At 47.7% G+C, this 24,733-nt stretch overlaps 7 protein-coding genes and 1 non-coding gene across 8 annotated transcripts; 4 read left to right on the top strand and 4 right to left on the bottom strand.

The window, feature by feature from the left end:
* Positions 1-307: 307 nt before the first annotated feature.
* On the bottom strand, positions 308-1,897 carry F4822DRAFT_13649 (uncharacterized protein). Its single transcript, XM_051452778.1, has one exon. The coding sequence runs from the start codon at positions 1,196-1,198 to the stop codon at positions 425-427; it is 774 nt and encodes a 257-aa protein (XP_051319228.1). The 5' UTR covers positions 1,199-1,897; the 3' UTR covers positions 308-424.
* A 738-nt stretch (positions 1,898-2,635) lies between these two features.
* On the top strand, positions 2,636-2,739 carry F4822DRAFT_t13. Its single transcript has one exon. It is a non-coding gene; the product is annotated as a tRNA-Thr (tRNA).
* Positions 2,740-3,219: 480 nt separating this feature from the next.
* Positions 3,220-4,080, bottom strand: F4822DRAFT_423922 (uncharacterized protein; the record flags this gene model as incomplete). Its single annotated transcript, XM_051460061.1, has 3 exons — positions 3,220-3,590; positions 3,664-3,810; positions 3,984-4,080. 3 exons carry the CDS (start codon positions 4,078-4,080, stop codon positions 3,220-3,222), a joined length of 615 nt encoding a protein of 204 aa, XP_051319227.1.
* Positions 4,081-5,550: 1,470 nt separating this feature from the next.
* Positions 5,551-6,919, top strand: F4822DRAFT_13537 (uncharacterized protein). Its single transcript, XM_051452764.1, has 3 exons — positions 5,551-5,706; positions 5,818-6,121; positions 6,196-6,919. Exons 2-3 carry the CDS (start codon positions 5,875-5,877, stop codon positions 6,861-6,863), a joined length of 915 nt encoding a protein of 304 aa, XP_051319226.1. The 5' UTR covers positions 5,551-5,706; positions 5,818-5,874; the 3' UTR covers positions 6,864-6,919.
* A 379-nt stretch (positions 6,920-7,298) lies between these two features.
* On the bottom strand, positions 7,299-10,851 carry F4822DRAFT_384707 (uncharacterized protein). The gene has a single exon (XM_051456556.1). It carries the CDS (start codon positions 10,747-10,749, stop codon positions 7,573-7,575), a length of 3,177 nt encoding a protein of 1,058 aa, XP_051319225.1. The 5' UTR covers positions 10,750-10,851; the 3' UTR covers positions 7,299-7,572.
* Positions 10,852-12,300: 1,449 nt separating this feature from the next.
* On the top strand, positions 12,301-13,311 carry F4822DRAFT_13423 (GGL domain-containing protein). The gene is made up of 2 exons (XM_051452760.1): positions 12,301-13,086; positions 13,151-13,311. The coding sequence occupies exons 1-2, from the start codon at positions 12,791-12,793 to the stop codon at positions 13,269-13,271; spliced, it is 417 nt and encodes a 138-aa protein (XP_051319224.1). The 5' UTR covers positions 12,301-12,790; the 3' UTR covers positions 13,272-13,311.
* Positions 13,312-14,788: 1,477 nt separating this feature from the next.
* Positions 14,789-16,144, top strand: F4822DRAFT_384700 (Rdx family-domain-containing protein). The gene is made up of 2 exons (XM_051456555.1): positions 14,789-15,102; positions 15,402-16,144. Exons 1-2 carry the CDS (start codon positions 14,986-14,988, stop codon positions 15,876-15,878), a joined length of 594 nt encoding a protein of 197 aa, XP_051319223.1. The 5' UTR covers positions 14,789-14,985; the 3' UTR covers positions 15,879-16,144.
* A 750-nt stretch (positions 16,145-16,894) lies between these two features.
* F4822DRAFT_435668 (Serine/threonine-protein phosphatase PP1) lies at positions 16,895-18,101 on the bottom strand (the record flags this gene model as incomplete). Its single annotated transcript, XM_051462226.1, has 4 exons — positions 16,895-16,987; positions 17,053-17,352; positions 17,438-17,839; positions 17,922-18,101. 4 exons carry the CDS (start codon positions 18,099-18,101, stop codon positions 16,895-16,897), a joined length of 975 nt encoding a protein of 324 aa, XP_051319222.1.
* Positions 18,102-24,733: the final 6,632 nt, after the last annotated feature.

The raw sequence follows: 24,733 nt of genomic DNA, 5'->3' as shown, positions 1-24,733 counted from the left end.
AAGAAAACTCCTGTTTGGGTCATAATAGTAGAGACAAGGATTTGTCTTTGCCAATGCCGTCAGCTTACGTGAGATGTGCTCATAGTACCGTGTCTCAGATCTGTAGGTCTTGATGCATACAACATCCGATGATTCGTCCGGTAGATACAAGAGCGTGTACAATTGCTGATTATATAGACATGTCATCATCAATTATCGGCCGATAATCGCATGCACTGTACATACACTACATGTGAAGCAGTCAGCTCTCCATAACGCGTTAGTCGTAATTCGTTGCTGAATGAGACGTATAGTTATCGCCTAGGTATAAGCTGCATTTTTATTCCCCCGGACCACTGCCCCGACCCAAGAAAGCACACGAGCACCGACATGTAATAACAAAGTACACACCGTTCCATCACCGGATTAAGCCGCCCCTCCCCGTTCAATCATCGGCCAAAGTGCTTGACGTCGATGACGAATCATCATCAATCCGATTCCTGCGCCAGAAGGCGAGTTTCTTAACCCATCCGTAAAGAGATGGCTTCCTTCGCCTAATAGAGCTTCCGTCTGAGCTCACACTCGAATCGCGTCTTGAGCTGCCGTTACAATTACGACGAGTGCAACAATGGCAGCAGGTTGATCTCCGCGGCGGGGGAGCTGGGATGACTCGCACCCCAGGCGGGAGTGTCTGGGGTCGATGTACTCCGAGGCGTGGTCGGCCCGGGTAGGTTGGCTCAGCCTCGAGCGACAGGTCCAGTGCCAATGAGCAGACATTCTCGAATTCATAAGATGGGTTCTTGATCTCGAAACCACGCTGGCCAGCGAAGCACCATAGCCATTGTGCAGCCAGGCGTAAAAGTTCTTTGTCCTCCATGCCTTCTCTTCCGGGCCAGGCGAGCTGACTCTGAGGGCCGATGCTCGAGATAGCGCTCATCATGAGCGGCATAGTTGCTGCGCTGCTTAAAGGCGGTGCTTGCCTAAGCATGAGTCCGGCCGACATACGTGATAACCGGCACACACGCCATGTTAAAGAGTCCCAGGAAGTTTCCAATAGAGGGGGAGGTGGCGCGACGTGAACATGAGCCTCAAGCCGTCGAGTACGTCTATCGAGTACTTCCAAGCTCGTACTCAATTCAGTCTCAAATTGTACCAGAGGACGAACAAGCCACTTTCCCTCTAAATTGGAAATGATGCAAGCACAGTAAATCTCGGCCATCTTCTCTCAAAGTCGGCGAACCCGCAACTAGCTTTTTGCAAGTTGGTGACGGGGAGGGTCAGGAGATAATGCTGGTTTCCGGTTAGGACTGGCCCTGATCTGCCCCGGGTATCAATGGCAGCAAGCTATCTGGGTCCTGGGGAGAGGAGACACCTTCTAAATATTGGTTAAGTCGGTAACACTTAGAGCCCGTCCCGATCCGGAAGAGGATAGCAAATGGTAGACGGGCGAGAAAGCCTCATGAGCAGTCTGCATGGACCTAATATTCTCGTGCGTCACGGCACATAGACGGTATTGGTTTTATTGGTCTCCATCGTCGCCCGCCTGCAGGCTGCAGCAGAACAACGCAGTCTTGCATGAAGCTTGCTACTCTCCCAACTTTTAGATTGGCTACAAGCAGCAGGGAGGGGGTAGGTCATACATATGGCTCCCATTAGGGCGACCTAGATGTGATGGAACATCGCACAGCCTTGTTTTTACCGAAAGCGTGGCGTTCAGCGGTATTGAATGCAGCATTGATGGTGGGACGATGACCACGGACCGACCACTCTATGACGAGCCTCTCCGGGTGGTATATTGAATATTTGAGAGCTAAATCTATTAGTGGACAACAAAGCCTGCTGTTTTCATCCTACCTTTATTAGTGATGCACCGACAGAGATACATATTCCGGGTGGCCGTCTGTGCTTTAGATTGGGAAGTCCGCCTTGTCGACGCACAGGCGCAGTGAAGATTACCTCACAAGTCCGCGAACGGCCCTTTGCATCCAAAATGTCCTGTGGCGGGAAGGCAATTCCTGCTGATGCCTACGTGAGTAGCCAATAAGATGAGGGAAGGGAATTAGTTCAGCAGCCTGCATATGATATTATATTATAATTGACTCGCAGGCCACCATGTCGTGAAGCCTCAATTATAATTCTATCACTTGCAGAAATGCACGAGTCTGAGTCGAGGTCTAAAAAACAGCACCCGGGTTTCCGCGCCGTCATTTATGACGTTATTTCGAGATTCGGTGGCGTCCTTTCGGTAATTTCTTTCCTCAAGCAACTCCGATAGGATCACCGTATGTTCTTTTTTCGACAGCCTCATTTCATTTCATGATGAGAGGGCATGAGTTTGTTACACTAACGATACTAGAAAAAGTCGTAGTAAGCTGGCTGGATATTGATCCCGTCTATAAGAAAAGAGGATGTATGTGGGGGGGATGATAAGAAGTACGAGCATCGAAGTGGGAGAGATTTGTACAAATATGTAGTTGGGAAATCAACTAATCGCGTCACTTAGCCTTTCGAGTAACCAGTTCGAGGCAACGGTCAATTTCCATCTTAACCTTATCGGATTGGTCGACAGGAAGGATGTATAATGTACCTTAGGCAAGCACAAAGCCAACCATGAGTATCACGTGGGCTCGAGAGAATTCAAGCTGAGCAAGATGAAGCCTCTATGGCGTAGTGGTAACGCGTTGCACTTGTAAGTTATACTATGACGGTAATAATTGCAAGAATATGCAAAGATCCCTCGTTCGATCCGGGGTGGAGGCACATATATGAACAAATACGATATTGTATTTGTTTGGCCACGATTTAGTAACAGCACTAGCGTGTTGTTTCTTCTTTTTAGACTCCATTTAGTCTTCGTTTAGCTGCCGGTAGGTCGAATCTGTTTCGTGCCCTAATGCCCTAACCCCATTATCGCCAACCCCCTATTTTTACTTACCGAGGCTACCTAACTACCTACATATATGCGTTAGGGGGATAGCCCCCTTTTTTATTTCTCAACGACCACTCTTCTGTAAAGGGATACCTTTTTCAAGTAATAAATTTTATATTATAAAGTATCGGCATTCCAGCTACTCCGAGGTCAAGTTCCATAGGCCGGCTTTGATTAAGGTATCTATTCCAACCGGCGTGGCTTCATGAGAGCACAATGCGAAATTCCGCCATTCCAGGACTTTTCAAATCACAAGTCCAAGTCCTTACATGATAACTCGCAAGGCACTTACTCCTTCACATCCCCCCTCTTCACCATCCAGGAACCCGGCCAGTTTTCCACCAAGTTCCCTCCCAAGGCCCATCTATAAACCTGTGACGGATCATACTGCTTACCTGTGCACTTTGCACATCGAAGTCAGTGCTATTAGGGCCCTCGGCGTAGACCAGCATATTCCGGCCCGAGCTTGACCAATTCGTACGGCCGGCTGCTGCCTCTTGGTCCAGAAGATCCTTCATCTGGGCAAGACCGAATCCGATTTGTCTCAGGGACTCGGCTGGTTTGTTTCGTGGACCACTGTTCGTGATTTCGCATCGCGGCCCGTCTTTAGGGCTGACGAATATGCAGGCGACGTAGAGAGGCGGCAGTCGACTGTTGCTGCCGTCTCCAGGCTGTGGAGGGACTATAGGGAGTAGAAGAGGTCAGTGTCGGGGAATAACGGTGATATATACTCAGATTGGACGTAGGTACTATACTAAGGTGACATGTTCCGGCAAGACGGTCTACCATGTTATCGGGATTCATTTGTGCGTTATGCACTGTGCAAATATCCTGGAAGCAGTCGTAGGCCGCCGGCAGGGCCTCTCGAAACCTCTTGCCTAGTACTCCGTTGCACCATTCTCCTAAATGTGGTTTTCGAAGTTAGCTACTGATCCCTAGACCCTTTTCTACTCGTCGCCTCCCCATTTACCCGACATGCTGACGGGAGCAAAATGGATAGCCTCTAAGGTGCATTCCTATCTAGGTATACTTCCGTGTGCCGACTGGTAAGAAGGGAATATGATATAACACTGACCTTTATATGTCGTGTAAAGCATGATAACGCTATGAGGTGGAAGTAGCCTCAGCTCGCGTTGGATTTTAAACCCGAGAAGAGCATCTTTTAAAGGCATGGTGTAGTATAGAATAACTCGAGTCTCGTGTATTATACTTCGCGATATCAATTCCGAGTTGATCGTTGAGAAGGGCGTATGATATTGCAAGAGAGGTTCCAGTTCTCCGGTTGAAGCATGATTTAATACATTGGCATGCCATGAGATCTGAAGCTGAGTTGGAGGTTTGACTCTGTACGGCTCTTACAGATACGCCCGTCACTGCCATTGTCATACATTCGTGGAAAGGAGTCATCACGACTCGGGTCCTCGTCGATCAGAACTCACATTACGAAGCAACAACTTCAATAGGTATGGGAACCAACTACAGACCTATGCATGCAACAATTACTATTCAGAAAATAAGGTTATTAGAGTCTACCACCGAATAGAGAACTGGCGAATGTCCGCACGTCCCATCCACGTACTCGCGTGCGCAGTGAAAAGGGAATTCGATACAATACCGAATCGAGCAACAACTCCAAGTAATAGGAACTCGTTTTACCATTAGATGGGCATTCGTGAAGTATGTCGTCATATCTCATGGTGTTATATATTCTTGCTCGCTCCCTAGTCACCGGCGAATACGTGAATAATAGAGCCGGCGCTGGATTTGCTTACATTAGCTCTTATATGTTTCGATCCACCGGGTACTGCAATTACCTGGGATATACTACCTTAGTAAGCCATGGCGAATCCTTAGGAAGTGGTGACTTAGCTTTGAAGAACATGTGCTATATCCAAAGTTGAAACAGACTGTGCCCTCCAGTATGGCCACTGCGACACATCGTATTCCCTTTTAACATGACTCGAAATATGATTTTTCATATCGACGTAACATTGACGGGCTTGGGGTCGACTTTTAAACACTGCCGTGAAGGTCGCCTCTCAAACAAGCGAGGTGTAGTCGTTGAAAAACCAATACCCATGTACGATTCCAGGATGGAATACATCCCGGGACCGATGGTGCAGATTAGCAATGTGCCAAGCCCAAGCGTATATAGCGAAAATACCACCACACGGTGCCTTGTTCGCAGGATCTCAAATAGTACCGCTGCGGACCCCGCCTCCTTGCAGGCCCCCCGTTGCTACCCTGGGAACATGAAGAAAAAAAGCGGCAGGCTCTATATTAACTGTCCATTCAATATCATGATAGGATGTGCTAGCCGAGCCAGTCGAAACAACGGAACATTTATCCCAGCGTTCTGTCGGATCCGACGCTCTGCGGCGTTCTACTACCACTCCAAGAGAGAGAAAGAAACCTCGCTTGCCCACTGAAGAATTTTTCTGGACCGGTACCTATCGAAAGGCTACGACCACATTGATAACCCTCATGGTTCCCCTGATTAGGTAGTTCAAAAATGACTGGTCGCAATTCTCATGGATCCTTCGCCCCCCAATGCCCTAGCCGGTGATGGCCAACAGGAAGATTTCCCACGAACACCTCCCAGCCGCTATTCGGCTGCCGCCTTTTTAGGGTACCTTACGCAGGGCTTACACAAAAGCCCTCTTTCCCCTTTCGACGGTTTCGATTGTGTCAGGTCATGATCTGCCGTCCGTATAGGGTTGCTCCCGCGTTGCTATTTGATCCCTCCGGGGTGTATGTGTGTGTGTGTGTGTGTGTGCTCGTCGTCGCCACCAATTTATGTATGTAGGCTGTCCCATCCCACTTTAAATCTTTACCTCCCAACCTATACTATTTCTCCGTCGCGTTGCCTACATACGTATGTGGCCCTCTCTAACACCTTGGTGCTACAGAGCACAGCGCCTTTCGTTCTAGAAAGAAAGAAAGAAAAATTGTAGTAGTAGCACACAATGACGACTCTACGAATACTCCTGCCCATCTTGGCGCTGATAGGGCTCACACTCGCGAATCCCGCCGCGAATTTAACAACATACATGCCGGAATGCGCACAATCATGCATTCAAAGCTCAGCCGATAGCGCCTGTGCCGGGCCGACGGATAGCCAATGTCTTTGCACGAATATGCGGCGTGTGGGCTTCGGTTCGCTGTCTTGTGCGCAAGGAACGTGTTTTGGGAATTCCACGGAGCAAATTGCTCGTATGTACCTTGACGCTTATCAATTCGTAACAGCATAAGAAGTTTGTAGAAACTAAAACGAAACACCCATCTAGTATCCCTAAGATCAGCATTCACCCAATACTGCACAGATGTAGGCGTCACGCCATCAGAAGGAACATGGTACCCTTCATCAGGCTGGCCAGGCGCCACGAACCCAACAGGCATGAGCGTAGCAGCAACAAGCAGCAGCATCGCAACAACCGCACCACCAGCAACCAACACGCCAACAAGCGAGTCACAGCAAAGCGCTTCAGAACAGGGCGGAAGTAACAGCGGCGGGAATGATCTAAGTCGGGGCGCGATAGCAGGAATAGCGGTCGGAGGCGGCGTCGCCGTAATCGCCATAACAGGCGGACTATTTTTCCTCGCCTTCCGGTTAGGAAAAGGGTACTCACATCGCAAGAAAGAAGAAGCGTCGCAAGAGCCCGGTCGACAAGAAGAAGGCACCACAAACACCACCACCGGCGGGAGTGGGGGTGGAGGAGACGTTAGCACACCAAGCAGCACAACAACGGCCAGACCCAAAGGCGAACTAGACGGCCTACCGAAATCCCAATTAGACAGCACACCCGTCAGTGAAATGCCGACCGATTACAAGGCACTAGGCGAACTCGATCCCATAAAAGAGATGCCGACGCAGGAGGAACCGGTAGAATTGAGCGCCAATCCGTATCCGCGCGAGGTGGAAAGTCCGGTGTTACCTCAAACTCCGTGGAGGTGACGATGTACGTATATACATACGAACGATAATGAAAAAAATTATGAAGCAAGCGACCATTTTGAGTCTTCGAAAGACGATGAAAGAAATACCTTTTTAGGTATCTGGGATATCTTACGACACGTATATATCACGATTTATTTGATACACTATCAAGGGTATTGAAAAGGGTACTCTTAAGGGAGTACGAATGAGCCATAGGACCTTTGAGTGCTCAGGTTGAGAGGCAGGGCGTTGAGGGCCTTTTGTTGGCGCGTTGTATTTGGGCGAGCTAACACCATTACGATGTCTTCCCAGTGGAGAACCGCTGAACATATACCCTAGTTATTTTCTTCCGAGAATGGATGTAAATAGTTGTATAGTGACGTCGGTGGCGATCGCTACGGAGATTGCTTCTTACCTCGGGATACTAATCTAGTGGAACGATGGTGAATAAATACTTTCGGCAAAAATCATGCATGTTTCTATTGCGACTATCTCGTGTGTACCTTAGATTCTCAGGCACTTAATAGTACAATACGTGAATTGACCGCATCTCACCAAAGCAAATGAACCGCAGAAAACACAGATGGGCTCGCTATGTGACACCGGCTGTATTGGCAAAATTATGAAGGCAGTTTATTTCTCTTCGTGAACCTAAGGTACAAGCGAGTCACATACTAAACCCAAACCCCCGTAACGCCGTCCTTCGATGCCTCTCAATGCCACCTTTTTAACCTTGCTTCTCACGGAGATGATGGGGGACCCATTTTCCAGGAGCACCAGAAGGCTTTAGAGTCTCGGTGGGAGCTTGTGCGGCTTGAGCCGGAGGTGCACTGTCCCTCTCCCTTTCCCTCTCTCTCCCCCTGGGGGCAGGTGGAGCACTAGAGTCGCCGCCAGCCTTTTTAGCCGCCTCACGCTCGCGCCACGAAGGCTTGTTTCCTGCAAGGTTAAGCCGGGGTGGTCCCGCGGAGGGACGCTCGTTGGAATCCGTGCGCTCCATAGGGGTGCTAGTGCGACTTGGTCCATTGCTGCCAGCGGGGCCAGCAGTAGCAGCGTTCTTAGACGCTTCACGCTCACGCCAGGAAGGTTTGGTTCCAGCGAGAGGGAGACGTGGAGCACCGGAAGGTCGGTCATTGGAAGCCGTCCGATCCATAGCAACGGGTTCGCGTCGGGGGGGAGGCATACGCTCTCTTTCTTTCTCAGCTTGTTTCCTGGCCATTGCCTCTTCTTCTCTTCTGGCCTGGAAAGCGGCCTTCTCCAACTGCTCTTGGCGTTCCTTTTCTCGTTTTTCCTTAAGTCTAGCCTTCTCCAGGCGACTCTCCTCAGCGCGTTTCTCCGCCTCTTGCTTCTCCCTTTCGGCGCGCTCCTCTGCCTCTCGGAGAGCTCTCTCCTTTTCTTCCCGTTCTCGCTTCTCCCGGAGCTTACGCTCGCGGTATTCCTTCTTACGAGTGGTGATCTGCTTCTCTAGCTCCCTCTCAGCATCACGTTGGCGTTTCTCAAACTCATCACGACGACGGTCGTGTAGAGACTTCCTGAATGACTCGTAGTATGGCATCAGCTTGCTTAGACGGTGCTTTAGCTCAACACTCTCCTTGTGCTTCTCCTTCGACTCCTTGAGTGTCTCCGCCTTCGTAGCTTCGTATGCAGCTAAATCACGCTCACGCTGTTTGGCGTAGTCCTCGGGGAGCTTCTTGGCTTCCTCTTTCCTGAAAGCACGCTCAAGGTGATCAATGCGCTTTCCTGTGATACGGAGTTTCTCATTGATGTCATTCTTCTCACGCTCGAGTTGAGCGAGCTTCATAGCACGAAGACGGTTGCTGTCGTACTCGTCCAAATTCTCGAGATCAATGTCGATAGCATTCGGGCCGATTTTAAGATCGGCGATCTGCTTCTTAAGTTCTTCCTTGCGAACACGATCTCTCTCATCTTTGAGGCGCTTCTCTTCACGTTCCTTCTGCTCCTGAGCTAATCGTCGTTCCTCAGCTTCTGCCAGTGCTTGTTCTTGAAGACGCTTCTGTCTCGCCTTCTCCTTTTCTCTCTTTGCTTGCAGTTCAGAGGCCTCTTCCTTACGCTTCTGGATAATACTCTTGCGAGCTAGAGTATCGAGATGTTCTTGCTCAGCACCAGACTTGGCCCTGGCTAGGGCTTCCTGCCTAGCCTGTATTTGACGCTGTCGTAGAGACGGGTCAATATAGAAGCAGGTGGTGTACAGAGTACTCGTAAGTCGGCTAAGCTGCGAGCGAACAATCTCCGAAGGAGTGCTCTGGAGACGCTGTACGGATCCGACCGGGCTTTCGGCAGAGCCAGCTGCCGAGCCGGCATGGACAGCCTTAGATGAGGCAAAAACATCTTTGTCAAAGTTGAGAATACCGGTGGCATGATCCATGCGGATGGAGAGATCGCCCTTCTTGTTACCATTCATGATGAACTTCTCTATGGTTCCACGAGTAATCTGGAAGGGATCCGGGAACTTGGCAAGACTCTCTACGAATGCTAGGTCAACGGACTCGTATACTTGAGACAATTGTTGGAAGAGTCGAGTCAAGATGACTTGTTGGAGAGGCAAGATGTACTTTTCCATTTCGGAGTCCGCACCGATTTGGGACAAAATGGGGGATATCTTTTGGCAGATGGATAGAGGATGGAAGTCAACCTCAAGAATGTTGTAAAGATCCCGAATCTCTGTGCGGGCGCGCTTCAGAAGTGACTTAGAGAGAGCATCTCGGAACAAGCCAGCACGGGTGGGAGCAGTAGACATGCCAAGGAGGTGTGTAAGACGCGAATTCTTGTTCTTCTTAGCCTCATCAAAGTCGACCATTGCACCTCGCGATCGGGAGGTGCTAATGACAGGAATAGAGAGGGCCGATAGGAGGACGAAGGAAGCGGCCTTTTGGAGGTCTGCCTCTGTGGCGGATGGGTTGTCGGCTTTCTTGGTCTGACCGGTTGCTACAAGAGCCGCGGATTGTCGAAGGAGGCTGTAGTATCGGGACCAAGCAGCAGCATGGAAGAGGTAGTTCTCGCCGACAAGGAAGATTCGAGTAAGTTTCTCGTAGTAGTTGGCCATCATGACGTTCTTGGGAGGTCGCTTGCTAAGGTTTAGGAGAGTGTGGATATCTTCGACACTTCGGAACGCCTCTTGCCATAGTTCAAGTTCTACGGCGACGTTTAGTTGCTGAAAACGAGTTTCGAGATGTCGTTGCAACGTATCGGGGTCGTTCAGGTTGATGGCGTGCATCTGGCTCGAGTATTTGGCGGCGGTCTGAACATGGTTTCGTAGAAGTTCGCAGAGACGTCGGAACTCAGTCTTTCTCTGGTACTTTAGACAAAAGTCGAAGGCCTGGGTGGCGGTGCTCTGGTAGAGGATTTCGAGTCTTGCATTGTTTCGTAAAATATCGAGAACGGTTCGGTAAGCCTCCCAGAGGAACTTGAGCCATGGTGTGACTACGGCACGCTCGGTACGGTCTCTTGATTGTTCACCCGAGACTGTGGCCAGCAGGATGGACTCAGGAGTCTCACTGGCTTCTAGATCATCGATGCTGGAGGTTGCAGTAGCCTCGATGCTTGATTGAACTTCGTCTGCCTTCTTTTGTGCCTCTGTGACCTTTTCGGCGGCCAACTCGATGAACTTCTTAAGAACAAGTTCAATAGTGCTGATGTTGGTGTTTTGGGCAATATTTTTGTAGGAATAAAGCGCATCCTTGGCGAGCTTGCCCTTTTTCTGTTCGACAGATAGCTCAACCAAGAGGAGCATCACAGGCTCCAAAGAGACGATGGGGACATTTCGCGAACGCTTAGAAGTGATGTGATCGTGTAAAAGGTTCAAGGCGGCAGGAGCCTGGTTGACACCGATGAGCTCCTGCGCGCGCTTGAGAACATTCTCAGGCTTCTGATGCGGAGGAGGCGGCATCTTGGCAATCCCCTAGATGTAAAGATATCAGGGGGAGATTGATGCTGCCGGGTGACGTTGGTAAAAACGAAAAAACCCGCGAAGGAAGTCTGACGATGAAGATTTTGGATTTGTGCCACTTCTGTGGGTTTAGGAAGGCGAGGGGCACGGGCTAATTTTCGCAGTCACATGATTTCGACAAACACTGAAGGGTCTGCCTGAAGTACCGAAGTACCACCACTAACGATCAAATAAGTCCGTTACCTCCGATAAACGCACGGTCCACGTAGCAAACTAACAAAAAAGTCAATTTCAAGTGATTACATAGCGTGTGGATCTACCTAATCTTGTGTCTCTGCTTGTCCACTACCACCTTGGGCAGGTAAGTACTTTTCTCACCTTCAATGTTGCTTTCATTATTAGCCCTGAAGAACATCCATCGTGATTCCACTTGGGTCTCTCAATTTAGCAGCTTTGGTAGGTGCATACTTGGTGTTATACTATTATATACATATGGGATCGTACTTGTAACCCTAATAATATTCAAATGTTGAATTTGATATACTCCCAAACATTTATTTGTACTTCCCTTATTCCTATCACATGCGGTCAACTCTGATGGCCACGTCATGTATTGTACACACCTTTTTTGATGGATATCCATCCATGCAAACTGACGCGCACAGCCTGATCAGCAGAGTTTCGGTGGGAATCTTGAGTAAAATACCAAGGTAGATTCTATATCAAAGCCTTGTTAATCACTTGGGCGGAAACTCGAGAACTCTCACGTCAGTGCGTCCTGTCAAAATGATAAAAATCTCCGCTTTCTTTCCCATCTGTCTTATGTCTTGAATGGTCTACGTGATAACATTATACGATGGGACCTTGGAAGCCTTACCCACGTCAGAAATGGTATGCGAGTCTAAGTTTACGAGTCTGCGATTCGAGGAATTACTGATGGACCCAACCAATTGGTTGCTGCTGACTTACCAATGATGACATCTTTCCAATACTTCTATGCATAATACCTAATATCATTGTGGAAAGAAAAAAATATTATTAAAATATTATCTGACATTGAAGTGAATGATTACGCAGAGATGTTGAGATGAAGAAATATTTCTTCGCCGTCCGAGTTACCAATGATATGGGAATCATACCTAAGTACGCCGCGGAATTTAAAATAAAGCCCCGCCGTTAATGAAGAATACCTGGTACGATACCTGGGATTATTAAGAGCACCTAGAGAGCTGCTAGGTAAGGTTTAAGTAGTACTATGCAGATTGCCTAGCAGTCTAGGTAGGTACAGTGCCTTTGCAGTAAAGTTTGGTATAATTCTGGTAGAGGGAAGTAAAGGGAAGTGCCATCAAGCGAGGGCAGATACTCCATTTCTTACCCAGAAGGGAGTAGTCCGTGCCCCAAAATTATTCCCTTTAGCGAACTATCCCTCAAAACGGGACCCAATTTCCCAGCATGCGGAAGAGCCCCATATTCAAGCGCTCCTGACCAATGAACGAGTCAGGTAGGACTTTTGTTAGTGTTGCTACTCCCATATGTAGCTAGGTTCCCTTCTTTTATACCTAGGTAGGTACTTCTGTACTTTCCGTGCTTCTGTACTCCTTACGGGTACCAATCTTAGGGGCCAGCCAACTCTTTCTTTGTTCCCCCAGCTCTTCCCATAGTCTTTCCTTCACGTCTTTTTTTCGCTTCGACGAATCCACCATCCACGTCCTGACGTTGCGCTCTCTTCGTCGCCCCTTTCAACTTCTTTAGTGTGTATTCCTTTGTTCTTGACGTCGCCTTTTGGTATTCTTGTGTAAGTAACGCTCGCCCTTCTACTACTTGTTGTCAAACTTGTCTCGATTGAAAACCCCCGATTCCGATACGGACGAATTGGAAATTGGCTAGCTCCCTCCTTGCATTCCTCCCTCCCTTCCGATAGGGGGCTATGGACCCGCGAGACGCGAACAAGATAGCAATTCCACCCACTCCGACAGGAAAGAAAATTCAATCGGCAATGAGACATGCCTCTTAGCCGCAGCTGTTTTTACTGACTTGGGCCATGTCTTCAATAGAGATTTACGATTCTCGGACTTCGGGAGGCGCTGCAAGTGGCCCAGTCACACAGCCACAAGCTTTAGGACTAGAACCCCGACCCAGGACGGATTCCATCTCTTCTTCCATCACCGCCATCAAGATGCCTCAATACACCTCCCGAGACGTTGGCGACCCGTCGCAAATCAAGAAAAACAAGCAATCCATGGCCGATCTGAAGCTGCGACGATTGACCGAGCTGAACAGCAGGCTGCGAGAAGACTTGGAGAGAGAACGAATTCCCGTGTCGCAGGCATCTAGGAGGTGAGAAAAAAGCAAACAGGAAGTAATCGGCGATGGGATCATTTCGTATTAACATTTAATGCAGTATCATCGCGTATTGTAATAGCACGAGAGATTACATGGTACCGTCAGTATGGGGAGCCGTTCCACGAGGAGAGGATCCATACGCGCCTCCGCAAAATGGTGGATGCTGCTTGGTCATGTAGAGCGGGACACCACAAGCGAACAAGACCGACTAGAGACGCGTATAACATATGGCGAATACGACGACGTGTTCCGCGAGAATCACATCGCGACGAGATCAGGATTATAGGCTTGGGAGCCTTGTCTCGGCGGTGAAGGGGCCCTTTGGCTCTGTCCATCATAATTGAAGGTCTTGCGCACAGTTGAATTGCTTACGCATTGCTGAGAAGATGGGTCTCGAAAGGGAAAAAAGATAAAAGGGAGATGGGAAAGGAGGCGAAAAACCAAAAAGCTACTATTACTACTGCCACTGCTGCTGCTGCTATTACTACTTACTACTACAATACCCGAGGCTCGATATCTATCGGCCGTGTTACGATAATTCATCATCAACCGACATACCTCAATACTCCTATGTTTAGGTTGCAAGGTGGACGGGCAGTCCATCATAGGGGGGAAGAAAAGGGAGTCCAGGGAAGAAGCTCATCAACATGTAATATTTGTTCGTTCATGACTGTATTGTTCTGCTTTTCCTTTGTCGACTCTATCGGTACTCGATGAATGACAATATTTCCTTGTTATGACATACTTAGCCTATCTTCAATAGGTCTTTATTACCATCAATCAACTTAAAAAGTTGTATCATAAAGTTATGTACATGTTACCTACGTGCCGCATGCTTGAGGCTCCTCTCTTTGACCTTAGCCCTTCGCGATATTATCTAGATCTAACGTTTAACGGTGAAGGGAAGTTCAAGTCCCGAGGGAAAGGGTCCTTTCTCCATAATCCTAGTTGTAGATCGTGGGTTCGAGGAAAAAGGCTACCTATCACGATAGGATTCCCCTCCCGTTGGAACCTTACCCACTCCGCATGATATGTTCATGGTCTCCAACTTATCCTGCAGATAAAGTAGCGGTCTGACAGTCTGCTGCTGACCTGCCCTGGGGCGGTTCGCGACAGTGTCTCTAAAAGTCTGGGTGCTAAAATCTGCACGCAAATCTTTACGGATCTAGCGTGCCGCATCAAGCGGTAAAATATATAACTGATTCGGTTCCGAGGACACAAGGCGTTGATGTAACATACGCATCCGCATCCTTCTCGATTCAAATCTACGATTATCTAGGAGCGCGGTAGTTTCTCGACCCATATTGATTCCGATACAATGGAGGTTATAAGATGGTAAGAAATACCTTTATCTGTTTCTTCGAAAAAAAAAAAAAAAAAGTTTTTGAAAGTTTATAGGATTAATACAGGTTATATACTCTAAACAGGCAAGTGCCAAACGTGAAGTTCACTTGAACCATTGCGTTGGAAAGTGTTACCCAATCAGCGTTGTTACCCGAGCGGTTCACTGTACGGAACCCCTTACTAGAAGCCGTTAAGCGTTAAGCGTTCAGGTGGTCGCGAGCTTGACAGCCCCAAAAAGCAAGCTATAGGTACACATAGTAGCGGCAATAGACCTAAGCTTCAGTTGACCTTGGCCTTATCTTAGCTTACCGAACCGACCGATTTGTATACCAATGTACCTTTTCTATCATCGTCATAGCCATAGCACCCCACGTTTAGTTTACTTTTCCCATGTAATCTACAATCTACACATGCGCAGTGTAGCAACGATCCAAAAAGCATCAATTTCAGGATCAGACATACCGACGACTCTAGACTATACGATATACGACGCGGTGTATATACGAAAACCACTAATTGAAGCTATTGCTCTTACATTGCCTCGAGATAATGGCCGAGACCGAGACTAAAACTTCGGGTCATGCATCCCCAGACTCCCCATATCCGCTTCCTCGTGTGACCATCCGGTTTTGTACGCAGTGTAAATGGATGTTGAGAGCCGCATACGTAAGTTCTAGCCTGCCTCAGACGACGACAAATCTGGCACAAACCTACTTCTCCCCTCGTCCCTTTCATATCCCTATCCATCCCACACCGTCACTACCAGGATCAAAGCAAAGACCCTGTCCCAGTGACATATCACATCAGCCCCCGGGGTGTAAAAAACGACAACCCCACGAACACCGCCATATCTTATCGTTACCTACCTCTCGCCTAGCTCCGGCCCTTTACCTGACCTTACCTCTTCTCACCCTATCCAAGACGATATAGCTAGTAGATAGCATAACTAACAACCTACCTCCTAGTTCGCGCAAGAGCTCCTCTCCACCTTCTCGACCTCCCTCGGCGAAGTCGCCCTCCAGCCCTCCACAGGGGGAACATTCATCGTCGAGATATTCTTCACATCACCCACCCCACCCCCCGAATCCCAACCACGGGACCCCTCTTCCACCTCTCCCACACCCACAATCCAACAGCGCATACTCTGGAACCGCAAAACCGACGGCGGCTTCCCCGAGACGAAAGAGTTGAAACGACGGGTTCGCGATACGATTGAGCCGGGGCGGAACCTGGGACACGTGGATAAGGACTACGGAAAGGCAAAGAATGAGGCACAGAATACGGATACGCAAAAACCCGTGCTATCGAAAGCCGGAGAGGAGAATACGTTAGGTTTGAATACACATCCCGAGGCGAACATCGGTGGACCGGCGTGTAAACCGGGGACCGAGAGCGCGGGGACGAATAAAGCGACGCAGGATGAGTGTGAGGACTGCAAGTAATTTGCCTATGCTACTGAATCTCTAGTCCTACTATGAAGTAATGTGAACAGTAGAATAAGGAGCTGTATATCTGGGTATTGTATAAAGGCTACTGCAGTTACCACTAAACCCAGGAGGAAAGTACAGGTCAGCTCGCCAGATATATCTAGGATATGAAGCTCCTGTCTAGCAAGTATAGAGGGGCTTGGGGGTGTGTCCCGAGGAATCTACTAAGTTACACAGCAGGCATTCTTTATCAAATAGAGGGCACCATTTATGAAGCCAGTAGCGCATTTATGAACATTGGTAAATTACGGGGAACATGATATCTAGAAAAAGATACAATGGCAATCTAGAGCTATCAATCTACTTTCCCATCGTACAACGCCTCCATGCATCTCTTCAAACCACATGGATATACCTAATCAGCGTCAAGAATACCAAATTAGTACCAATGCCATATATCATAACCAAGGATAGTATATCACTTCACAAGGGAACTTAACGTAAGAATAATATATAGAAGCCGTGAAGCAAGATCGTTGCATGAATTCGTAAATTTCACGTCTCGGGGAAACAAAATTAACTGTCTAGACTCTTTCCCCCCTTTCGTCACCATGGCCAGACTGAGGCGAGTGAACTGAGATCACTCATGGAGACCATTCCAAATGAAAACCTGATTTTATTTCTTTTCTCGTGTAATAACAGCAATTCTCCCCCTTCACCATCAACTTTCGTCTCTCTCCCCCTCGTTCGTTCCGAGTTCAAGTATGGTTCCGAGAAACCGAGTGCGTGTGTTTTTGCGGAGGCGGTGGGTCATTATATTTGTACTCGAGATAGCATTATCAAAACGGCCGTTCCGGTCGGAGGTGTATGTGTGTGTGGTCGTCACAACTGAAAGCGGCGGTAATATGCCAAAGTGGGATCGTTGATCGAGGGGCAAACATCGTGACTCAAGTACGGGTGTAGTGCGTAGGGAGCAACTTATCGGCGGCCGAACCTAGAAAGACGAGGAAGTTCGTATGAATACTCTTGCTTTAGGACTTGGATTGCTTTCTTGGAGATGCGAAACCGCTGCCTCCGAGGCCGCCATGGACGTACTTTTGTTTCTTCTCAGCAGGCTTGAGAATCTGATGTAGCAATATCATTAGCTATTGTCATAATACTTTGTTGATAAATTGGATAGGGGACAAACCTGGAAGGAACATAATAGACTCTCGTCGACACTCATCATAGCTCCAGCATTGTCGAACTCTCCGCAGTAGTTGGGCGCGCTGAATAGGGTAACTAATTGGCGCTTAGAAAAGAATTCGTACCCGTCTTCAACGACCTGGTGGGCTCGGCAAATCAAATCCATGTCGTGCTTTTGCAAGAATCGGGAAACAACGTCAGGACCAAAAGTAAAGGATACGCCACGATCGTTCTCGCTCCAGCCGGTGATATCCTTGTCAGGGTCAGACCATAACAGGTCGCAAAGAAGACCGCAATCCGGTATCTAGGACGAATCATGTCAGTAGCAATCCAAGCCTATAATGGCGGTACAAAAAACGTTTACTAGCTAAGGAGCAGGGATGACTCACGTCTGTTGGTCGCATCACTCGTCGAATCTGCTCCATCGAGTTGAGATCAGGACTAAGACCACCATGCATCGTAAAGATCTTCTCGTCAATGATCGCAGCAATTGGTAGACAGTTGAAGCAATCTGTGAATGTCTTCCATAGCTTGATGTTATAGCGGCGCTTGCACTCGTCGTAGAAACCGTAGATACGGTTGATAGAAGCACACTCGTGGTTACCCCTTAGGATGAAGAAGTTCTCGGGGTACTTGATCTTGTAGGCGAGGAGAAGGCAGATGGTCTCCAGAGACTGCTTGCCACGATCTACGTAGTCACCTAGGAAGAGGTAATTCGCCTCAGGAGGGAAGCCGCCGTATTCGAAAAGGCGTAGGAGATCGTAGTATTGTCCGTGAATATCACCGCAGATCTAAGAGAAAAATCATGGAACCATCAGTGGACTGACTCGCTTTCAAATGTGGACCGATTATATATATCAACCATTTACGTACCTTGATAGGAGCTTCTAGCTCCAGTAAGATTGGCTGGCTGATGAAGATCTCCCTAGCCTTTGTGCAGAGATATCGGATCTCGGTTTCCAAAAGTTGGACCTGCTTGCCAGGTCTGCTGCCACGCACCTCCAGGAGGCGGTCGATGATAGAGTCTAAATCAACGTCGTGTTGATCCGCCATCTTGGGTTCCTGACCTGCCAGGTGGGTTGGCCCGCGAAACTCGAGATGTGTGAGATCAGGGCCCTAGGGTTGTAGAGGACCGGGATCTGGGGAAATAGGGTGGAGCCCGATATCAGAGAATGATGCACTTCTTAGGCCTAGATGCAGCTCGCAATGTTAGCAGATAAGACATTAAGACATTTTTAATAGGATGTATGTAGGGTAGGACAAAGAGGAAGAGGGACTTGTGACGAGGAATTTGGGGCCGATGGGGGAAGAAGATCTTGGTCTCGAGGGAGAGTAGTAGTAGACCGGATGGGATTTAAAGCTGAGGTGACGACAAGGGGAGTGGGGAAGAGGGGCGGCCGGTGGATTATCAAGACCAGCGACCCCAAAAAAAGGGAGACAAGAGAACGGAAAAAACCCACGATGAAGTGATCCCAGCTAGTGATGGAGCTTTCTAAAAGAAGCTCAAGTCTCGCTGCTAAATTCAGGCACAGAGGATCTAGTGGCGATTCCCTTTACTGTGGCATTAAAATTTTTTTGCAGTCTCGATAAAAAAGCCGAGAGTGCTTCGTCTCCAGATTGTTGTGCGTGCGCCTTTACGAGGACTGCGACAGATCAATTCTGGTGATAGCTTCGTATAAAAATAAATCGAAATCGATCGGTAGCAAGAATGCAAATGGGAAGGATGCGTGGTTTTGAATCGGCCTTGTGTCGCTCGTGCGAAAGAAAAAAGGAACGAATCGTAATTCAATCTATCGGTATTGTTTTGTCGTAAATGGGTCCTGTTGTTAGGAATCAAAGGACTCGAATAATTCGCCTGTAATAGCAGATACGATGCAATGCGTATGCGTACGATACGATAGAAGATGTGTGAGGGGTGGCGGATTGGAAGAAAGAATAGGGAGAAGAGAGATGGGAAAGAGGTGTCGTCTGTTACAATCGGGGAATTCTCGAGAGGAGTCGTGGTAATGGACTGTACGCCGGTTGTTCTTCTTCTGTTGTTACAATGACACAAAGCGCGCAGCAATCACCAAGGTGCGGGCTGTCAGGCGGTTGTCAGAGTACGGCGGTCACGGTAAAGTGGATGGCGACAGAGCCAACAAACAGATAAGTGTCTTGACTTCGGGTTTCAAAACAATGCGGGCGAACCGGATCGTCTCAAACTAGAAAACGAGAACTACTGTAAAAGATGTCTTGTCACTTCTCTACTTCTTTCGCGGGTCACTGTAAAATTTCGTGCACGACCGCAGAAAAAAAATAAAAGAGGGAGAAACTGTTATCGTCGTTGAGAAAAGGATATGCGCGGAATGCTTCGCCGTTGTCGCGGGGTCTCTGGGCAAGAGAAAAAAAAAATGAAGAGGGAAGAGGTGAAAAGGGTCAAGGCCGATGGAAACGTCAGAAGAATCCGGGTCAATCAAAGACTCGCTATAATTGTCAGTCCTTGTAAAGTGGAGCGGATGCGTACTATGATACAGTGGGAAATGGGAAGCAAGCAGGCAAGTGCTGCTGGGCGTCAATTGGGATTGGACGTACAGAAAAAGCAGAAAACGAATAAAACGCAGAAGGGGAAAAAAAGGTTCAGTAGGCCGAATACTTAGGTACTTCCGTCGATGCAATTGGTGCTAATAGGTGCCAACTACCCAAAGTTTCAGGGAATTAAGGTCTGATTAGGTCTGCTAAAGGCCTGAAGTTGCTAGGGGGAATAAGAAACTACTAGGAAACTAGGGGCTTGAGGGTCGTAATCAAGACCTAAGGGGAAGGGAAATTCTGGGCAGGCAAGGCAGGTGAGCAGTGGGGTTTCAGATTATGAGGATCTAATTGGCAGAATTGAGGCTGTGCAAGCAAAAGAAAGCGCTAGGGACATACATAATTGGATATGCGAAAGAAGGGTACCTCTTACCTTGTACATTTATGTGTGCCTGCCTGTAAGTCTCAACTCAACTGTATCTGTAGGTGCTAGGTAAGCTAAAGTTCAATCCATTCAATTTGTCCCACCATGTACATACCAATTGGTACGTGGAGTTTGTACCTTACCTATATCTCGTGTCTTGTGGGATACATCTCTACCTTAAACATCTACATGTACGTCGTAAACGCTTTCAATATCAAACTCGGCATCATCACCCAATTTATTAAACAACTCCAACTTTTTCCCTCTCTCTCCCCAGACTTTATATATTGCCCAATTTCCTTTCTCTTAATTTTGCCTTTGCCGTTGCAACACCAGGCAGCCGAACTCCCCCAATACGCTCGAGTCTGAACCTCCATATACGTACATATTTAGTCATGATACACTCTTTACCCTCCTACAAAGTCCGATTTGTACTCCAACCCTACGTATGACAGTGGCACCACCGCGATGCCTAACCTAAGACCCTCCCTCTTCATGGTTTGTCTGGATCGCTCCATACAAATCATACAAATGCACATATGGCTTCCCGTACTTCTTTGGCGGGTCCCGGCGACAAGATTGGCCAGTGAATTGAATACTAAAGGACCTCGAGGTGTTGGTGGTGGCCCATGGTGGGTATACTTCAGACACGCGTCGCCGCGTCTTCCACTTACTTTCTATCCGTCTTTAGATGTCTTTTCTTACAGGCTACTAGCTTGTTAAACTTTCTAGACGTTCTACTTAGCGGCTATTTTGATAGAAGCAACACATGCCTTAGAGTTTATATACCAACTGGCCGGGAGTTCGTTACGAGGGGTTCTAAAGGCGGCATACCGTCTCACGCGGACGAGTTGAAGCACCAAGCACCAAGCTACCAAGCACCAAGCACGGCACCGCTTTTATCTCTCCCACACAGCACCCAAGAAAACACCCACCCACGATTTGTTTGATCTACTCCACTGGCGTCTCGTTTAACTGCTATCATCTATCATCTCTCCTCATGAGATCCCACGCTTCAAAGAAACTTCACGGCTTCTATCATATGTACGCAACGTTACTGTATAGCTGGCGGAGGTATGATTTTTCCCCAGATTTGATGGTTTGGCTAAACTTCAAACTGCCAAGGACAACACCCGTACGGCACTTTGGTGATGCCAATCGATTCTTGCGTAAGAATCCCTTTTTGTTCCTCCTTCCCAAGCCGGCAACAGCATCGACTACCACCACGCTGCAGTGTCAAATTCCCCAGGAGGGTATGACCAGCTTTCGGACGATTCGTGCATGCACTCAGGGACCAATTACGCCGGTACTCATCTAAGCAGGTGGGCAGGAAATGACAGATTCCTGTAGCAAATGCAGAAAAATAAGCGATTATTGAAATTTAACGAAGCTCCAACTCGTCTCCTCACTATTGTTAGCGAGGCTCGTTCAACGAAAAGGAACCTCTATACATTAAGGTCGGCGATTCGGACCCTTTAGTAAGAAAACATGGGTAGGTCGGCCTTTTGGGTCGTACCAGTCTTTCAGCTCTCGCATTTCACCCCTACCATACCTACCCAAAGGGACCTCCGAACCAACACCCCTGGAGATTCCAGCTTTACTCTCTCATTTGCCCTCTTAACCGCTTATAGCTAACCAGGATTTAATCAGCCGCCTTCTCGGGCGCCGAATCTATTCTCAGGACGCTACAAGCTACATACCGTATATCGTTACCAAGGGAGAGCGCATAATTACCTAGGTACAAGCGAGAAGAGCTGCTTGTCCTATAACCCACCCTCGCAACCAGCTTGGCCCCCAATGCAGACCTCAGGCAACGTGCGATGCATGGATGCCGCAAGTAAACTCCCAAACGATTGACAGCACCACGCCTTCTCAAGGTTGTTGTAGCCCTATGGCTACTCGACCACCCCTCTCACGATCAAGTCACATGATCAAGGATCAGACGCAAGAAGTTGCAGCTTTACGCAGGTAACCATCGCTGGTTTGCAATGGTATTTCTGATTGGATGTGTTGTTGCGGTTGGTGGTCAGTACCATCACTGGACATCCATTCGATGTAGACGCCTCCAATCCAAGAAATGCCATATTGACGTCAGCTTTTTAATGAAGCAACCTTCTAGGAATTCACTGCATACAGTAGACAAGGCAAAGGTGTGTTGGACAGAAGCAACAAGTTACTAATCAATTACTCAACTCAAGAGCCACAAATAACTTATCCGCGAAGCAAACCGAATCGTAAATCTCGCGAAGTCGGCATCCAACCGAGGTCCGGTTTGCCGGCTGACCGGGTATCATGGAACTCATTTTAATGTCCCCATTCCCCCGATTTTGAGCATGCCATCATAACAACGACATCAATTTATTTTGCAGTGTTGCCGAGATGGTTTTCCATGTCAATATCTGTCCCTGAGGACTCAACCCACATGCGGTCAAGGGGAACCAATATCTGTACTCTACAGTGAATGCCACCCCGTAGTCCCCATGTCCACCGAAAACTAAATAAATACTCACAGATACGAAGCAATTTCGGCTATCGAAAATCCACTTCCTTCCGTCTTGTCATGCGTGACATAAATGTCGCGTGCGGGTGTCACCAATAAGGTGGGTTCCTTCATCGAACCTCCCACGGCGATGACGACACTTGCTCTTTATTTAATCCCGACGGGTAGGTAGCAAGGATTTAATAATTGATTACATTTTCTTATAACCCGCAGAATCATACTTCCCTCAGGACGACCCTTATGCAAGTGTACTTTAAAGTGTTCGTCTATGACAAGCGGGATATCTACTACCGAAACAACCAGAATTCACCTCAGTGACAAGGCATATAGCCCCTCAACAGGATGTCGCCGGTATTCACGGATAAGATTCTAGTCAACCATTTTAGAGAGCAAGTGGGTCGAATTAATACTGAAGTGGGGCAGGGACTACGCGGTGGGCTTAACTCGCAAGTCTTTCACAGACTAGGGCATAGCATATAGCTAACAGTTGCACAGGAAACTATTACGTACGACCATAAGATCTGGAAAACTCGGGATCCCGTCCGCTCTCCCTTAGATAAACCAGTTACTGCCGAACTAGTAGTCGGGTCGGTGACGACCGGCGAATCCTTGGTGTTGTACGTTTTTTTGATATTTTTGAGCTATTTTTTTAGTCTTGGATGTGGGCGTTTTTACTCCGTTATTAGTGATCCGATTTTGAGGCAGTCCGGGCCCGAGCGGAGTCAACCCATGAGGTGAGCATTCAGGAGACCGAACAGTGCTCTGCTACCCCCCGATATTATCAGCCAAGCAAGCTTCAGAGCCGGCGACACGGTAGGAATTAAGTGGTTAGAGTCCACATAGTCTCATACGATTGATCAGTGCCCTACGTATTTAGAGGCGTACGTAATGACCCAATAGCCTATGGATAGGGGTAGAGGTAGATCACTACTATAGCAATGTGAGTAACTCTAGTAGATATAGCTCAAGTAGACAATGGCCCTTGAAAATAGACGCAATAGGAAACAATTGTTATGGTTTTTAAAAACCCTAGGTTTACAGGGCTTGAGCGGAAGTTCCGTAGTAATATTCTGGAAATATCCCCTAAATGGGAAGGTGACTGCTTCAGGCCTTATAGTAAGGGTCTCCTATTTAAATTGCTATTTTCAGGACTAATAATAGCTTCTCATTATTTTGTTATTGTTCTTGTTAGCTCGCTTCGGCTACTTTGTCTACCTAGGTAAATGATCAATTGCGTAGGGATTAGTGACTTTACACGATGATCACGCACAATCAAATAAAATAAACTAAAATTCAGCAAATACTACATATATTTAGCGTGCTCATAACTTGTAATTCAGATGTGATATAATATGAGATGCCAATAGATCGAATAGTTACCTAGGTACACAATCCTCCCCCCTCCTCAATCATAGGGGCATCTTACTAACCGAACGTCACTCCTCTCCATACTTCGATCTCAAGCATAACATATACCCCACGAAGTCCATGCGAAAAGGGGTCAGATCTTGGTCAAGTGGTTTTACGATCTAATCATCCGGTAGGCCGATCGTAGATCCGTGGACCCTTAACGACGCTAATCTTGATGGGACGTCATATCTTTCCCCAAAAGGAGTAATTATCTCGATACTTCTCCTAGCGATGTACTTTTACATCATGGTGTCAAGTGATGGTGCCGTATTGATGATAGGAGGGACAATTGGACTTGTTGATGTTTTGGCTAGAAGGTTCTGATCAAGTGGGAGGGAAGATTTGTTAGGTATGGATCAGTGTCTATGTGAGTGTAGATGATTTTTGTTTACTAATATAAGAGATAATCATGTATAAAATGATGTAATTTTCTCAATAAATCCTAAGTGGTGTCCTATGCTGATAGATGTGATGTATTCGAAATGTTGATCAGATAGGTCGGCACACTAGAGTAATAGAGGTCTAGATTCAAGCCAGTCTATACCGACTGGACAGATGAAACAAAGAGTTTACGTAACAGTACAAGAACAACTAATTTCAAGTGACCGTTTCTATGTCCGACGTACTCGAATAGGGGTCGACGTTAAGGTATCGGCATTGAATGATGCGGCGAATGAGATAGATATCCACACCTGAAATTCAAGAGCCTCTAATTAAACACTTTATACCTCGGTATTCATCGTAGATTAGCTGTGTAGATCTGAACAACGAACTATTGGAGGGGCTGTTAACACTAGGGACTTGGAAATCACTTACCGAAATCATCCTTCAGTAACGTAGTATACC

This window comes from Hypoxylon trugodes, assembly GCF_022578975.1.
Source record: "Hypoxylon trugodes strain CBS 135444 unplaced genomic scaffold F4822scaffold_1, whole genome shotgun sequence".
Lineage (NCBI taxonomy): Eukaryota > Fungi > Ascomycota > Sordariomycetes > Xylariales > Hypoxylaceae > Hypoxylon > Hypoxylon trugodes.
The sequence above is the reverse complement of the archived record's forward strand: the minus strand, read 5'-3'. Positions and strand labels throughout refer to the sequence as shown.

Excerpts from the sequence above, each read along its gene's own strand:
- F4822DRAFT_13649 (XM_051452778.1), bottom strand. The coding sequence starts at position 1,198 with ATGGCCGAGATTTACTGTGCTTGCATCATTTCCAATTTAGAGGGAAAG.
- F4822DRAFT_13537 (XM_051452764.1), top strand. The coding sequence starts at position 5,875 with ATGACGACTCTACGAATACTCCTGCCCATCTTGGCGCTGATAGGGCTC. Across the intron at positions 6,122-6,195 it reads TTCCACGGAGCAAATTGCTC|TATCCCTAAGATCAGCATTC; the intron begins GTATGTACCTTG and ends ACACCCATCTAG.
- F4822DRAFT_13423 (XM_051452760.1), top strand. The coding sequence starts at position 12,791 with ATGTCTTCAATAGAGATTTACGATTCTCGGACTTCGGGAGGCGCTGCA. Across the intron at positions 13,087-13,150 it reads GTGTCGCAGGCATCTAGGAG|TATCATCGCGTATTGTAATA; the intron begins GTGAGAAAAAAG and ends CATTTAATGCAG.
- F4822DRAFT_384700 (XM_051456555.1), top strand. The coding sequence starts at position 14,986 with ATGGCCGAGACCGAGACTAAAACTTCGGGTCATGCATCCCCAGACTCC. Across the intron at positions 15,103-15,401 it reads GGATGTTGAGAGCCGCATAC|TTCGCGCAAGAGCTCCTCTC; the intron begins GTAAGTTCTAGC and ends CCTACCTCCTAG.
- F4822DRAFT_384707 (XM_051456556.1), bottom strand. The coding sequence starts at position 10,749 with ATGCCGCCTCCTCCGCATCAGAAGCCTGAGAATGTTCTCAAGCGCGCG.